Source organism: Tachysurus vachellii, chromosome 18, assembly GCF_030014155.1.
Source record: "Tachysurus vachellii isolate PV-2020 chromosome 18, HZAU_Pvac_v1, whole genome shotgun sequence".
Classification (NCBI taxonomy): domain Eukaryota; kingdom Metazoa; phylum Chordata; class Actinopteri; order Siluriformes; family Bagridae; genus Tachysurus; species Tachysurus vachellii.
In genome coordinates, this window is record NC_083477.1 from 19,981,220 (window position 1) to 19,997,583 (window position 16,364).

The following is a 16,364-nucleotide window of genomic DNA, read 5'->3' on the forward strand; positions in this document are numbered from 1 at the left end:
GTCCTAGTTTGCGCGGGTTAGTTTTGCAAACACAAGATCAACTATCAGAGTTGGTCTTACCTTGAAAGCAGGTGTCCTTCAAAGTCCCTCGGTCTTCTAACAAAGGATCCTCTACAAGTTCTTCTACCTAATCTATTGTTTGAATCTTTAGATAAAGGAGTCAGAATTAGACCTTCTTGTCTTTTCAGGGTCCTCACAATGGGAGGCCTTGTTTTTATTAAAAGTAATGTAATACAGATAAATTTGTGTAATATATGTAAAGTAAAATACTCTCCAAGTGTAAGCTTGCATTTGTTCTCTGATGCACACACTATTAGCAATAACTGAGTATAACACACTAAGCTTGCCTCTAGTTAAATGCACACTAATAACTGGTTCTAAAACCCTTTTTATACCATTTATTAGTATGTTTCTTAATGTCATTATGCTTCTCAGCAACATTATTTTTCCCAACACCATCCTGTCAGGCTTCTCAAACATATTTGAGATATGTTACACGATTGTTACACGATTTCCTGTAAGTGTTTGATTTGAGACCTCTTCATTTAACATTGAAATTACCATGTTGTCAAAGCACAGGGATGTGCACAGAGATTGGGAGGAAAAAAATCAACCAAAAGAATCACCCATTCAGAGTCGGGGCTCTTTACAGGACACTCGAGATCTTCCACTCCAACCTCCAACACATCATTGAGATCTTCATGGAACTGACTTTGTACACAGGAGCATTGAGATGCAGGAACAGGTATAAGCCTCTTAGATACAGTGAAATGTAATCCTACATATTATAGACAACAGTTTACCTTCAGTTTTGCTGGAACACTTTGGGGACATACTGTACACATGGCTGTGATGTCCAGGTGTCCTGTACTGTATATTAAACAGCTACAGAGAACTTGGATAAGGTTAAGTAGCTACCAGTAACATGTGTCACTAATATTGACATGTGTACGTTATGGAACAGTGTGTTATGTAGTAGATGTTATGGCCAAAGTGGACAAAGTCTAAAGGAATAGATAATAATTATAGTGGAGAAAGTGGAGAAATATAGAAAAAAAAAATACTTAAGTCAAAATAATAATATGAATTAGTTTAAAAGTGCTCAAGCAGTGTATGAGTGTTTGTTTACTCCAACACATAGAAACATTTTACTGGGAAGACTGGGACTTGTGGTAGTGCTCAGGAAGAATCTAGAATAATACATAATTATGGAAAAAATACAAGTCAGAAGCTTAGTTTCAATTAAGACTGTTTTTATTGATGGAAATTATAACAGATTATAATCTGAAAATGTCATTTTTGGTCTTTTTGGGTCACTTTGGGTGAGATTATAGAAACGGTGGGATACACCACATTGGTAAGCTAAGCAGATGTCTTCTTGAGCATCACGAAGCCGAAGCGATCAATGTCAGCCTCAGAACATCCTTGGATTCCAGGGCATTTCCCAGATTCAACATCAACTTTTACTTCTTCTTTCAGCAGACCACTTGTCACGCATGCATGGAACTCCCGGGAGCTGCTTGTCTTGAATTTCATGGCACCCAGATGTGTACCATCTTTATTTGGCCAAAGTGAAAGGGAGGCGAATATCTCATCATCATCAAACGTAAACTCTTTCAGATTCCCATCAGGAACACCAAACTCTTTGGACCGGTCATCAGTAAGCCACACCTTCACAGCTTTTATCTCCAAATCACCTTCCCAAACCTTGATCTTTTTCAACAAGGATCCATCATCCATGCCATTAAAATTGAAAGGTTTGTTATTCTTCTTCTTTATTCTTGATTACATTATGCAGATTATTAACTGTGTATGTAGATTATAGTATTACAGCATTATAGTTACTGTATATGATAATGTTTAACTCATATTATGAAAGCTTAATTCTGATCATTTTCTACTACAGTGTGGTTTGTCAGTGCGTTAATCATTAATAAATAAAATTTGTTAGTACTGGTAAAGTAAATTGGTGTGACATCAGAGACATAAAGCTCTGTAGTACTCCACATTATCACATTACACCTTGTTTATTAGTTACTTCTGATGTCTGAATACTGATTTATGAAATTCAGTAGTAGCGGTTTAGCAGTAGCTGATGTTTCCCTTTATTTAATCTTAACCAAAACTCTTCTTAGCCATGCTTCTTTATCAGAAGAATTCTTTTTTATTTTATCAGGTTAAAAAGCAAGACAGAGCACACGAAGACAATACAAAGCCGAAACAAAGGCGAGGATTCCGCGCTGCAAAAGGACATTTTTGAGTAATAAATAAAACATTTAAATTTAGTTTGACTGTAGCTTTGTGTAACAATTTGATTCTTTTCCTTTTACATCTTCAGAAGATTATAATCTGTTATAATTTACATCAATAAAATGAGTCTTAAGTAAAACTAAGCTTCTGACTTGTTTTTTCCATAATTATGTATTATTCTAGATTCTTCCTGAGCACTACCACTAAACAGTACTTAGCTACTGCTTGCTCATAGTAACATCATTGGTGCAACTACTGTAGCGTTTCACTTTTGACAGCTTTCTTTCCGCTAGTTCTGGAGGGAGAGCGAGGTAAAGGAGAAGACGTGTGTGAATTCATTTTAAGCACTTTTTAGAAACATTACATTTTAATTAATATGTGTAGTATTAAGTATGTAAACAGTAAGCACAATCACAAAAAACACACAGTACACACACCCTTTTCAGAAGAATTATTTAGAAAATGGAAGCTTGCTGAAAAAGATCCAGGTTTGGGAAGGTGAGTGGCAGAAAAAAGTTGTGAAGATTGTGGCTTACAGATGTGGCCGGTCCGAGCAGATTGGTGTTCTTGCTTGGAGTTTAAAAGAGTTTATATTTGAAGATGGAGAGCATTTCACCTCCCTTTCACTTTGGCCAAATCAAGATGGTACTGTATACATCTGGGTGCAATCAAATTCAAACCAGATGCTTTTTGCTAGAATATTTCAAGAGCCCCTATCTAAAGTTGTAGATTGTTTAACGCTCTATTATAAACAAATTGAAAGTTTTGTCAGTTGGAGAAAAATGTCATCATAACAGTTACAGAAGTCTGTAGTCTGTAGGACTCCACTTTATCACATTACACCTTGTTTATTAGTTACTTCTGATGTCTGAATACTGATTTATGAAATTTAATAAAATAAATAAAATAAAATTCAGAGTTCTGAATTATGCCAGTTAACACCTTCTTCTTTGGTTATTAAAAAACATGTCTGTTGATCAGATGATCAGATCACATGTTTCAGCTTTTTCCAAAGATGTTCAATAGGATTCAGTAGGATGTAGTAACAAATAGCTTCTTGAGAGAAATGTTCTGCCCAGTGCCAGAAAGCTTGGTCTCGGTCACAGGGCAGCACATTTCGCTCCAGAAGCTATTTATTACTACATCCAATGCATACCAGACGCTTTTTGGTAGAACATTCCAAGAGCCCTTATCTAAAGTCTGTAGAGCTTTCATGGGAAGCAATGGAGAAGAAATCATAACAGTTACAGAAACTATGATTCCCTTCCAAGGTGTTATCAAAAGTTTCTGTGAGACAAAGAAATGTGGATTAAATAATAAATCACTTGATTGTGGTTTCTTAGATGTTCTGACATTTTAAGGTAATTAACCTGTGCTGTATATTCTTGTTTACATTATGTATGTTATTAACTGTGTATGTAGATTAGAGTATTATAGCTTTATAATTACTGTATGTGTTAATGCTTTATTTTAAGGTTTCTTTAACTCATATTATGAAAGCTCGATACTGAACATTTTCTGTCATGTGAAATCTTCATTGGGTGTGAACACATTAACTGAACAATGTTAACATGACCGACTTTTTTTCATGTAAGTGAAATCCGCTTGTGTTTTATTATAGCAATGGGGTTAAACATGGTTTATTCATGTTAGTTAACTTCAGTTAAAGGAAACTTTTTTGGAAAGAATAACCATGAATATAAATATAAATAATGAATGATTTTTATCAAACTCTATGCACTGGTTATTAGCAAGCATAAAGTCACCTAATAAAATAAATGAAAAAAAGATAAACGACATCTAATGATACAAATGGTTGATAAAGATTTATGAGCTGAATCACAAAATATTTTTCATTTTATCAGGTTAATTCCTGAGACATCTTTGTTTTTTTTTTAGCCTCAAGAAGAACAGCATGTCATACCTGGCACCTGTTGTTGAAGTTGGCGGTCGGGGAGGAGAAACCTTCGATTCTAATGGCTCTGGAAATGGAAGCATGCTGAAAAAGATCCAGGTTTGGGAAGGTGATTGCCAGATAAAAGCCATGAAGGTGTGGCTTACTGATGGCCGGTTCGAGCAGTTTGGTGTTCCTGCTAGGAATCTGAAAGAGTTTATATTTGGAAGTAGAGAGTATTTCAGCTCCCTCTCACTTTTTCCAAATCAAGAGAGTACACGTCTGGGTGCAATCAAATTTGAGACGTGTCAGTCCCGAGAGTTCTATGCAGCCATGATAAATTTTACACTGCAACCAGAAGTTCCAGTTGATGTTGCCTCTGGGATCTGCATGGGGATCAACGGACGTTCAGGTTTGGATATTGATCGGTTAGGCTTCATGTTCAAGTCTCTTTAGTCTGCTCAGATTCATTGAATCAAACAAAATGCTTGGTGCAGCCTAACAAGCTTTGAATTCAATTCTATAATGATTTTAACTACAAAATGTGTACTCATATTAGATAATGTTTAATAATCAATGTTACAGATGTATGGAACGTATTTAGTGCATTATGTATCACTATACTCAGTATCTCAGTAAAATTCTTGCTGACTGGAGCTGTGTGTGTGGAACACTGGAGTCCAGCTGTGACTTATATGATCTTGCATCTTCATGTTTATCCTGCATTTGGTGGAATGGGTGATTTTTTTAGTTGATTTATTTCCTAATCTGTAAACCAAAAATAATTTAATTATTCTGCTGGTCTTCCAATGGTGCAAACCATATTTTTTTATTAATAAATAAATCTTTACAAAACATTTGGAGTAATAAATAAAACATCTCATTTCATGTTTTTTATATTTACTTTGACTGTAGCTTTGTGTGATATCTGGACTATAATCTGTTAAACTTAATTTCCATCAATAAAATCAGTTTTAATTGAAACTAAGCTTCTGACTTGTTTTTTCCATAATTATGTATTATTCTAGATTCCTCCTGATAACTACCACTAAACAGTTTTCCTGTTCGAGATTTAAAACCTAAAGTCAGTAAAATATTTCTATATGCTGGAGTAAACAAACTCTCATACACTACTTGAGTAAATTTAAACTCATTCATATTATTATTTTGACTTAAGTACATTTTTTTCTATACTTCTACACTTTCTCCACTATAATTATTATCTATTCCTTTAGACTTTGTCCACTTTGGCCATAACATCTACTACATAACACACTGTTCCATAATGTACACATGTCAATATTAGTGACACATGTTACTGGTAGCTACTTAACCTTCTCCAAGTTCTCTGTAGCTGTTTAATATACAGTACAGGACACCTGAACATCACAGCCATGTGTACAGTATGTCCCCAAAGTGTTCCACCAAAACTGAAGGTAAACTGTTGTCTATAATATGTAGGATTACATTTCACTGTAACTAAGAGGCTTATACCTGTTCCTGCATCTCAATGCTCCTGTGTACAAAGCCAGTTCCATGAAGATCTCAATGATGTGTTGGAGGTTGGAGTGGAAGATCTCGAGTGTCCTGTAAAGAGCCCCGACTCTGAATGAGTGATTCTTTTGGTTGATTATTTTCCCCAATCTCTGTGCACATCCCTGTGCTTTGACAACATGATAATAAAACCGAACAGGAAAATAAAAGTGACGGCAGAGCATCAGGACGAGGATAGACTGAATAAATTAAACACACACAAGTTAAATGAAGAGGTCTCAAATCAAACACTTACAGGAAATCGTGTAACACCACCTGGTAAGATTAAATGGAACATAAGTAAATTAAAATAACCTGACAAACTGATAATTTGGAAAATAAAAGTTGTATCTAAGTTTTTTGTGATCTAAAGCCTATAGATATTTTATTGAGTGCAATAGAGAAGACAGATTTTTGATGTTCTATAATAAACAGACAAAGTTTTGTTGGTTACAGAAACCATGATTCCATGCCAAGGTGTCATTAAAAGTGTCTGTGACAGATTAGTTCTTGAGTGTTTGGACAGTTTACGAATATTCACCATTAGGGGAAAAAAGCTTCTATAATCGGAATTCCCATTAACAGCATGAGCACACACACACACACACACACACACACACACACACACACACCTGTTACATAGAGGTGTGTGATAAGTGTGCAGTTTATTCTTGTTACATTATTTAGGTTATATTAACTGTGTATGTAGATTGACTGGTTTTTGACAGTCAGCTAACAATGACTGGTTTTATTTTATTTAATGTCATTGAATTCCGCTGGTATTTTATTATAGTAATGGGCTTGAATATGGTTTATTCATCTCACTGCTGATCTTACCAATGTTGTGTATCCCACTATTCCTGATGTGATACCCAAAGTGGCTGTTGGAGAAATTAAATCCATGTTCTACCAGCATCAAGATATGAATTAACTATTGGTGTTGAGGGTACATATGCTTCAGGGACCAACGAAGAGAAAAAGGAGCTCACTGTGTTTATCAGTTTTGCTGGAACACTTTGGGGACATACTGTACACATGGCTGTGATGTTCAGGTGTCCTGTACTGTATATTAAACAGCTACAGAGAACTTGGATAAGGTTAAGTAGCTACCAGTAACATGTGTCACTAATATTGACATGTGTACGTTATGGAACAGTGTGTTATGTAGTAGATGTTATGGCCAAAGTGGAAAAAGTCTAAAGGAATAGATAATAATTATAGTGGAGAAGGTTTATAAGTATAGAAAACAATTTACTTAAGTCGAAATAATAATATGAATTAGTTTAAATGTGCTCAAGTAGTGTATGAGTGTTTGTTTACTCCAGCATATAGATACATTTTACTCGGAAGACTGGGACTAGAAGCAGACCTTTTGATGGTTTTAAAACTCAAACAGGAAAACTGTTTAGTGGTAGTGCTCAGGAAGAATCTAGAATAATACATAATTATGGAAAAAACAAGTCAGAAGCTTAGTTTCAAATGAGATTGATTTTATTGATGGAAATTATAACAGATTATAATCTTCTGAATATGTGAAAGGAAAATAATCAAGTCCAGATATCACACAAAGCTACAGTCAAAGTAAATTTGTAAAGATTTATTTATTAATCAAAAAATATGGCTTTGCACCATTGGAAGACCAGCAGAATAATTCAAATCACTCTCACTCTCATTTTCTACCGCTTATCCGAACTACCTCGGGTCACGGGGAGCCTGTGCCTATCTCAGGCGTCATCGGGCATCAAGGCAGGATACACCCTGGACGGAGTGCCAACCCATCACAGGGCACACACACACACACACACACACACACACACACACACACACACTCATTTCACTCATGCAATCACACACTACGGACAATTTTCCAGAGATGCCAATCAACCTACCATGCATGTCTTTGGACCGGGGGAGGAAACCAGAGTACCCGGAGGAAACCCCCGAGGCACGGGGAGAACATGCAAACTCCACACACACAAGGTGGAGGCGGGAATCTAACCCCCAACCCTGGAGGTGTGAGGCGAACGTGCTAACCACTAAACCACCGTTCCTCCTAATTCAAATCACACTTTATTTATTGATTTACAGCTTAGAAAAAAAAAAAATCAACTAAAAAAAAAAAAATCACCCATTCCACCAAATGCAGGATAAACATGAAGATGCAAGATCATATAAGTCACAGCTGGACTCCAGTGTTCCACACACACAGCTCCAGTCAGCAAGAATTTTACTGAGATACTGAGTACAGTGATACATAATGCACTAAATACGTCCCATACATCTGTAACATTGATTATTAAACATTATCAAATATGAGGACACATTTTGTGGCTAAAATATATGAATATAAAAATATTTATAGAAATGAATTCAAAGCTTGTTAGGCTGCACCAAGCATTTTGTTTGATTCATTCACAACCACGTTTCCATCAGAGTAAGCGACACCCTTGTAGGTTCCACTGGTTTTATACTCCAGCACGCTGCCATTATAGTAGGTAATCTTCATGATGCCAGTGAATGGGAGGTCAACTGTAGCCTGGCCAAGTGCGATGTGCACATCCACGGTTTTACCTGCAGGAACTTTAACAGGAAATGAGAAGAGCTCCATTTTCTCTGTACTGCTCTCTGAAGCATATGTACCCTCAACTCCAATGGTTAATTGATATCTTGATTTCGCCTCTGCAAGAAATGGAATTCCTGCATTTACTTCCAGGCTGATTGTGAATTCCACTTTTCCCTTAACAGACCAGGAGGATTTTTGGATGATTTTTTTGGAGGTCTCAATTTTGTATTCTTGAGTTACAGAAGTGTTGTTCTGGTAGGACATGGATTTAATTTCTCCAACAGCCACTTTGGGTATCACATCATGAATGGTGGGATACACAACATCGGTAAGCTCAGCAGACTTGACAGTGTTGATGAACATAAAGCCTAAGCGATCAATGTCCAAACCTGAACGTCCTTTGATCCCCATGCAGATCCCAGAGGCAACATCAACTGGAACTTCTGATTGCAGATTCCAACGTATCATGGTTGCCCCGAACTCTCGGGAGTGACTTGTCTTGAATTTGATTGCACCCAGACGTGAACCCTCTTGATTTGGCCAAAGTGAAAGGGAGGTGAAATGCTCTCCATCTTCAAAGTTAAACTCTTTCAGATTCCCAGCAGGATCACCAAACTGCTTGTACCGGCCATCAGTAAGCCACACATTCATGGCTTTTATCTGCGAATCACCTTCCCAAACCTGGACTTTTTTCAACATGGTTCCATTTTCAGTGCCATTAAAATCGAAAGGATCTCCTCCGTTCCCACCAACTTCAACAACATCTGCCAGGTACGACATGCTGTTCTTCTTAACCTTAAATTTATCAGATCACAAAGCTTTATCAACCAACTGTATTATTAGATAAGAATTTATTTATTTTTTAATTACTTTTATAAGATGCCTTTATGCTTGCTAATGGCCCGTCATTAATTATTTATTTATGGTCATGCCTAATGTGCCATCCTTGTTGTTCTAATCACATCTTCATCCTTACTTCACCCACTTCCTATTTGCACTGAATTTAATGCACATAGTTTAGAGCGTCAGTGTGAAACTTTGGAGTTTGCTTGAATTTGTGTATTTTCTGACCCATATTATTCTGGAAATCTGACAATCTGCATGTCAGTAATTACATTTTTCTAATTTAAGGAATAAAGTCATGGATTAGGTCAAATAGAATTTCTATTATAATATACAAACAAATTTTACTAAGATAGTAAAAACATGGTTTAGTTGATATGTTTTACACCTACAGAAGATTTAATACAGACTATTTTCATATCAGTATTCACACCTCAGAAGTAACTAATCAACTATAATGATTAATGATTATAACCTACAAAATGTAATCAAGAATAAACTGCACACTTACAAGGAACTGATGAAGCAGGTAGCAAAAAATGCTTTCTTTAAAAGACGTCTTGTGAAGGATGCAAGTTTTTGGATGAGACAGAAGCTTCGTGCTCTCGTATTTATACCAGATAAAGAGGGTGGTTCTGAGCCTTACACCACACTTCCAAGTAACAAGTGTGTGTTTGTGTGTCCACGCTGTTAGTTGGAAATCAGATTTCACAAGCTTTTCACCCCTCAGTGGTTAATTGGTTCCTTAAACTGTCAGCAAGGGTTAATGTGGTTTATTATTTAGTGAACATTCCTTTGTGTCACTCAACCTTCATGGATTCTGTAACAGATACAGTGGATTTTTTTCTCCAACCTACAAAACTTTCATTCTGTTTATAATAAAGCATCAAAAATCTACAATGTGTTTTCTGTTGCATCCAATGGAAGCTCTATAGGCTTTAGATCAGGGCTCTGGAAATGTTCTTTCAAAACGCATTTTAAAGTTGCCTTCAAACCATCAAAAGGTCAAAATCGACAAAAATGGTTCTATATGTTGGACTAAACCTTATCCACGTTCTCTGTAGCTGTTTAATGTACAGTACAGGACACCTGGACATCACAGCCATGTGTACAGTATGTCCCCAAAGTGTTCCAGCAAAACTGAAGGTAAACTGTTGTCTATAATATGTAAAATTTTATTTCACTGTAACTAAGAGGCTTATACCTGTTCCTGCATCTCAATGCTCCTGTGTACAAAGCCAGTTCCATGAAAATCTCCATGCTCCTGTGTACAGAGCCAGTTCCATGAAAATCTCCATGATGTGTTGGAGGTTGGAGTGGAAGATCTTGAGTGGTTATTTAATAAACAGATTGTTTACACGGCTGTCTCTCAACATACTTCACTTCTTTCAAAGCACAAAGCAAATCAAGTTTATTACAAATCAAATTCCCAAACCCACTTTAATTGAAACTGTTAAAGTCTTGTAGATATTTTTGTATTATATTTAACGTTTTAATGTTTTATCTAATGTTTGAGATGATTTTAAAAGACGTTTCATTAATGATTTTATTTTTTATTTTTTTGCTTTTCCAGTGTATTATTGCTAAGCAAATTTCACTTCAGTTTTCTAGAAATTATGAGAAGTAAAATAACTGGTTAAAGAAACAAAGTGGTCTCAAGGAATTGAGTAAAACCAAAAATAGCTGTGTGTGTTACTGAAACATAGAGGATGTGGATAATTTCCAGTTACTCACAGAGGAGTGAGGTCACCACACACTCTTAACAATTAGTTTAAATATTTTAAGTACTTTATTTGCCAGTTGGTAGACACATTTGGCATTTGTTAGATGCCCTTATCAAGGACGACTGGCATTGAACCTCATTTTATACAAATGAGGGTTAAGGGCCTTGCTCGTGGGGCCAGAAGTGGCAGATTTGTGGACCTGGAATTTAAACTAACAACCTTCCGATCAGTAGTCCAACACCTTAACTGCTAATCTAACACATCCCTTTAATGTCAAGTACTTCAGTGATCTCATCAAAAGTACATTTGTAAGACATTTCAGTGCTGCTAATAGATAAACATTTTTCTGAGTAGAGTGATAAGTCATATATAATGTCCATGTTTAAATTGGTACACATTAAACTGCTAGGATTCTCAAAACTGACAGTACTGTGTTCACATTGCTAGAAAGTTTCCTAATGACAAAAGTTGGTACAGATGATTTCAATTCAAATTAAAGACATTTTAATAAAGTTTGTTTAAGTTTCTTTAAAGAAATATGTGGGGAGGAAATCTGACTTTTTTACTTTGACATTTCAGTCAAAATATTAGTTTGTCATCTTTATTAATAGATTAAAATTAATTTAAAGTGTAGTAGTTTTTTTTAAAAATATTTCTGAATTGGAAAAACACTAAAAAATGCGCACTTGCTTTTCCACCTGTTTCAATGATGAATTCATGACTTCCTCATGACAGTAACCTTAACTGACAGTATAGACACATGGAGAAATACCATTTTTACTTTTTTAATTCTTCACTGTGTTCTATAAAGAACTGTTTGTGAAAAGGTGGATGATATTTTAAATTGACAGAAATAAGTGTTTTAGAATCAGTAGTTGTGTGAACTTTATTACAAATCAAATTCCCAAACCCACTTTAATTGAAACTCTGAAAGTCTTGTAGATATTTTAATTTTGTATTATATTTAATGTTTTATCTAAAGTTTTAGATGCTTTTTAGAGACTTTTTTTCATTGTTATTTATTTTTATTTCTTTCTTATGTCAGTCATTTTACCTTATTTTCTTCTAAATGCTTTCCCAGTGTATTACTGCTAAGCAAATTTCACTTCAGTTTTCTAGAAATTGTGAGAAGTGAAAGGACTTAAGGAACTGAGTGAAACCAAAAATTGCTGTGTGTGTCTGAAACATAGAGGATGTGGATCATTTTTAGTTACCAAATATGGGTGAGGTCACCACACACTCTTAACAATTAGATTAAATATTTTAAGTACTTTATTTGCCAATTGGTAGATGCCCTTATCCAGAGCGACTGGCATTTAACCAGAAGTGGGCCCAGAAGTGGCAGATTGGTGGACCTGGGATTTAAACTCACAACCTTCCGATCAGTAGTCCAACACCATAACTGCTAATCTAACACATCCCTTTAATGTCAAGTACTTCAGTGATCTCATCAAAAGTACATTTGTAAGACATTTCAGTGCTGCTAATAGATAAACATTTTTCTGAGTAGAGTGATAAGTCATATATAATGTCCATGTTTAAATTGGTACACATTAAACTGCTAGGATTCTCAAAACTGACAGTACTGTGTTCACATTGCTAGAAAGTGTCCTAATGACAAAAGTTGGCACAGATGATTTCAATTCAAATTAAAGACATTTTAATAAAGTTTCTTTAAAGAAATATGTGGGGAGGAAATCTGACTTTTTTTACTTTGACATTTCAGTCAAAATATTAGTGTGTCATCTTTATTAATAGATTAAAATTAATTTAAAGTGTAGTAGTTTTTTTTTTTAATATTTCTGAATTGGAAAAACACTAAAAAATGCGCACTTGCTTTTTCCACCTGTTTCAATGATGAATTCATGACTTCCTCATGACAGTAACCTTAACTGACAGGATAGACACATGGAGAAATACCATTTTTACTTTTTTAATTCTTCACTGTGTTCTATAAAGAACTGTTTGTGAAAAGGTGGATGATATTTTAAATTGACAGAAATAAGTGTTTTAGAATCAGTAGTTGTGTGAACTTTATTACAAATCAAATTCCCAAACCCACTTTAATTGAAACTGTGAAAGTCTTGTAGATATTTTAATTTTGTATTATATTTAATGTTTTATCTAAAGTTTTAGATGCTTTTTAGAGACTTTTTTTCATTGTTATTTATTTTTATTTCTTTCTTATGTCAGTCATTTTACCTTATTTTCTTCTAAATGCTTTCCCAGTGTATTACTGCTAAGCAAATTTCACTTCAGTTTTCTAGAAATTGTGAGAAGTGAAAGGACTTAAGGAACTGAGTGAAACCAAAAATTGCTGTGTGTGTCTGAAACATAGATGATGTGGATCATTTTTAGTTACCAAAGATGGGTGAGGTCACCACACACTCTTAACAATTAGATATAAGTCATATATAATGTCCATGTTTAAATTGGTACACATTAAACTGCTAGGATTCTCAAAACTGACAGTACCATGTTCACATTGCTAGAAAGTTTCATAATGACAAAAGTTGGTACGGATGATTTCAATTCAAATTAAATATATTTTAATTAAGTTCGTTTAAGTTTCTTTAAAGGAATACTGTATGTGGGGAGGAAATCTGACTTTTTTACTTTGACATTTCAGTCAAAATATTAGTGTCATCTTTATTAATAGATTAAAATTAATTTAAAGTGTAGTTGTTTTTTAAAATATTTCTGGAAATATTTTCATCATTTCAATGATGAATTCATGACTTCCTCATGACAGTAACCTTAACTGACAGGATAGACACATGGAGAAATACCTTTTTTTTTACCAGACTTTTTATTTATGATTTATTTTGATTTATTTCTTTTTTGTCAGTCATTTTACCTTATTTTTTTCGAATTGCTTTCCCAGTGTATTATTGCTAAGCAAATTTCACTTCATTCATTCATTCATTCATTCATTCATCTTCTACCGCTTATCCGAACTACCTCGGGTCACGGGGAGCCTGTGCCTATCTCAGCCGTCATTGGGCATCAAGGCAGGATACACCCTGGACGGAGTGCCAACCCATCGCAGGGCACACACACACTCTCATTCACTCACGCAATCACACACTACGGACAATTTTCCAGAGATGCCAATCAACCTACCATGCATGTCTTTGGACCGGGGGAGGAAACTGGAGTACCCGGAGGAAACCCCTGAGGCACGGGGAGAACATGCAAACTCCACACACACAAGGTGGAACCCAATACAAACCCACACACAATAGAACCCTTTATATGCGTCCTTACTCAGGTGCTCTGTTTAACCTTATAGGATAATATTGTCCCGCTGTTGTTGGCGTGGGCAGTCTGCTATCTCAGTGTGTGTTGGCATCCAGTTTGTGAACCAGAAAAGTCCATCTATTGAAGATGATTGCGTTTCGTGTGAGTTAAAACTGCTAATCGCTGGTACATATTATTTTGGTCCCTGTTTGTTGCGGTTTATTTATTGATTTGTAATAACATACTGTTACATGCTCAGCAGGGTGATCTGGTTGTCCGACCACGTTCTGAGGGATGAGAGGGTTAAGTCCATGGGTATGACTGCGCTGCTGTTTTGCCTCGGAGAATACTGTCGTGGGTCGTTCTGACTCCAACCCGGCACAACAAGGCTTCATGCCGTGTACCGGTATTTTAGTCGGCATCTTCGGTCGTTCTGACTCCAACCCGGCACAACAAGGCTTCACGCCGTGTACCGGTATTTTAGTCGCCATCTTCGTTTGTTTTATGTTCACTCTTCCCTCTGCTGAGGCGTTGAATGGCGAGTCACTTTGTCGATGTCTTAGTTTTGTTTCTTTATTTACTTAATGTAGTTATTTGTCTTAATAATCCTCTCTGTGTATTTTGTTTGCTAATTTGATGGATGTGATTTAATATTATTAGTTTGCCCTTGGTCCTGGCTGAATGGAAGTATGCCCCATTAAATCTACATGTAGAAAATTTGTATTAGTGATAGCAAATCTGTATGTATTAACTATCGTTAATTGACACCAGCTCATATTGCTAATCAGTATGTCTTTTGCTCTCTCTGAATCTGGGCTATTTGGGTTTTATATTGAGTAGTTTAGTTATTTTGTTGATTTATATTGTATATTTAATTCAAATTGAGAGGAATTTTTGTTATTGTTTTGGTTTTGTAATATTCGTTTTTTTGTATTTAATTCTTTTGTTGTGTTTAATTTACTTTTGATATACTTGTGCTGGGCGGGTTGTCTTTGGAGGGGAAGGAAGTGATTGATGTACCTATCCAGGGTGACTTTTACATTGGGTGCTGTGGTTGATGTGAACCTTTCACACGTGAGTGGTGTGGCTTGACACTGTGCTGTAGCTGGGTTGGGTATTCTCTTCTTCTCCCTGAGAGGCCTAGTCATTACAAGAATGTTTTTTTTTGTTTTGTTTTTGTATAAGTGACGGAAGATTTTATATTCATTTTGAAAATCTTAATCTTGCACAACTGTCATAATAAAGCTTCATTTTGTTATTCTCTTGCCCTCGTCTCCTGCTCAGTCTTATTGGGTAACGAACCTGTGTCCTTGTGGGACTGTTCCCCTTATAAGGGGTGGCGTAGTCGAATTTGGTGCCCTTACGGGCCTTTTTGCAGTGTTGTGTAAACTTTTATCAGTGTACACACGCGCATTTCTTTTTTTTCCCCCGACCGCTCTGCTACACGAGGATAGACTGAATAAATTAAACACACACAAGTTAAATGAAGAGGTCTCAAATCAAACACAACTTTGAATATGATAATGTCAATGAAATCTGTTTGTATTGAAAATATTGTTTATTTCATTCATGACTAAAATCATTCCAACTGAATTAGAAAAATGTAATTGTTGAATTTACCTCAATGCTGATAATGTTCTAAATGCTGCTCTTATGGTGTCAGAGTTCTGCTGTTGATCCCATAACATTTTACTATGTTAAATGTTAGTGATGGTGTAACATAGGGGTCTCAGACACAGAGTGAGGTTCCATACACCAAGAGTTGACATGAGGAGAGGAAACACAATGGACAGAGTAATATTGAGAGTAAACACACTTTAAACACCACGTATCAAAGACAGATAGAAGACTTAAAGACTTAAGTAGGCAAGACAGCGTCATACACGATAAAGCTTTCCACAATAACACAATTCAGAACTTTCACAAGTCAAAAGTTTCACACTGACATACTAGTGTAACTGGTATAAATAGTGCCTTGACTGGGTTTTTGTTTTGAAATTTATTTTCTCTTATTTATATGTTTCTGTATTGAAGCTCTTTTTTTTTTTTCCCCACTTTTCTCAAATTAAATTTTTTATATTAATGTTACACTTTGTATATTCGAGGTGAAGTGATGTACTTCACAAAATTTTGGTTTCATCATTTTTATTTAATTTCTAAACACTTTTGTTTAATTGTTTTATCTAAAAGTTTGAGGAACCTTTTTTTTTGAGTACTTGTTTGGGGAGGGAGTGTCATCAATGGGGCGCACCTGGGGGTTCTCAACGTGTGATATGCGTAGGCTTCAGTCTCACTGCACGAGGCTGGTGGACGCATG

The 16,364-nt window shown here is 35.6% G+C and overlaps 3 protein-coding genes across 7 annotated transcripts in view; 2 read left to right on the forward strand and 1 right to left on the reverse strand.

Moving 5' to 3' along the window:
- Positions 1-16,364, forward strand: part of LOC132861387 (aerolysin-like protein) — a 168,120-nt gene that overhangs the window by 137,539 nt on the left and 14,217 nt on the right. The window lies entirely within an intron of this gene.
- Positions 611-9,680, reverse strand: LOC132861388 (aerolysin-like protein). 2 transcript variants are annotated; one of them, XR_009649934.1, is made up of 2 exons: positions 9,595-9,659; positions 611-885 (listed from the first exon to the last, which is right to left on the reverse strand). XR_009649934.1 is itself a non-coding variant. In XM_060892895.1 (2 exons), exon 2 carries the CDS (start codon positions 9,018-9,020, stop codon positions 8,058-8,060), a length of 963 nt encoding a protein of 320 aa, XP_060748878.1. In that variant the 5' UTR covers positions 9,021-9,035; positions 9,595-9,680; the 3' UTR covers positions 7,151-8,057. The 2 variants fall into 2 exon arrangements, 1 of the variants encoding a protein (XP_060748878.1); XM_060892895.1 differs by lacking the exon at positions 611-885 and adding an exon at positions 7,151-9,035 and having other exon boundaries at positions 9,595-9,680.
- On the forward strand, positions 4,166-4,886 carry LOC132861396 (aerolysin-like protein). The gene has a single exon (XM_060892903.1). The coding sequence runs from the start codon at positions 4,166-4,168 to the stop codon at positions 4,598-4,600; it is 435 nt and encodes a 144-aa protein (XP_060748886.1). The 3' UTR covers positions 4,601-4,886.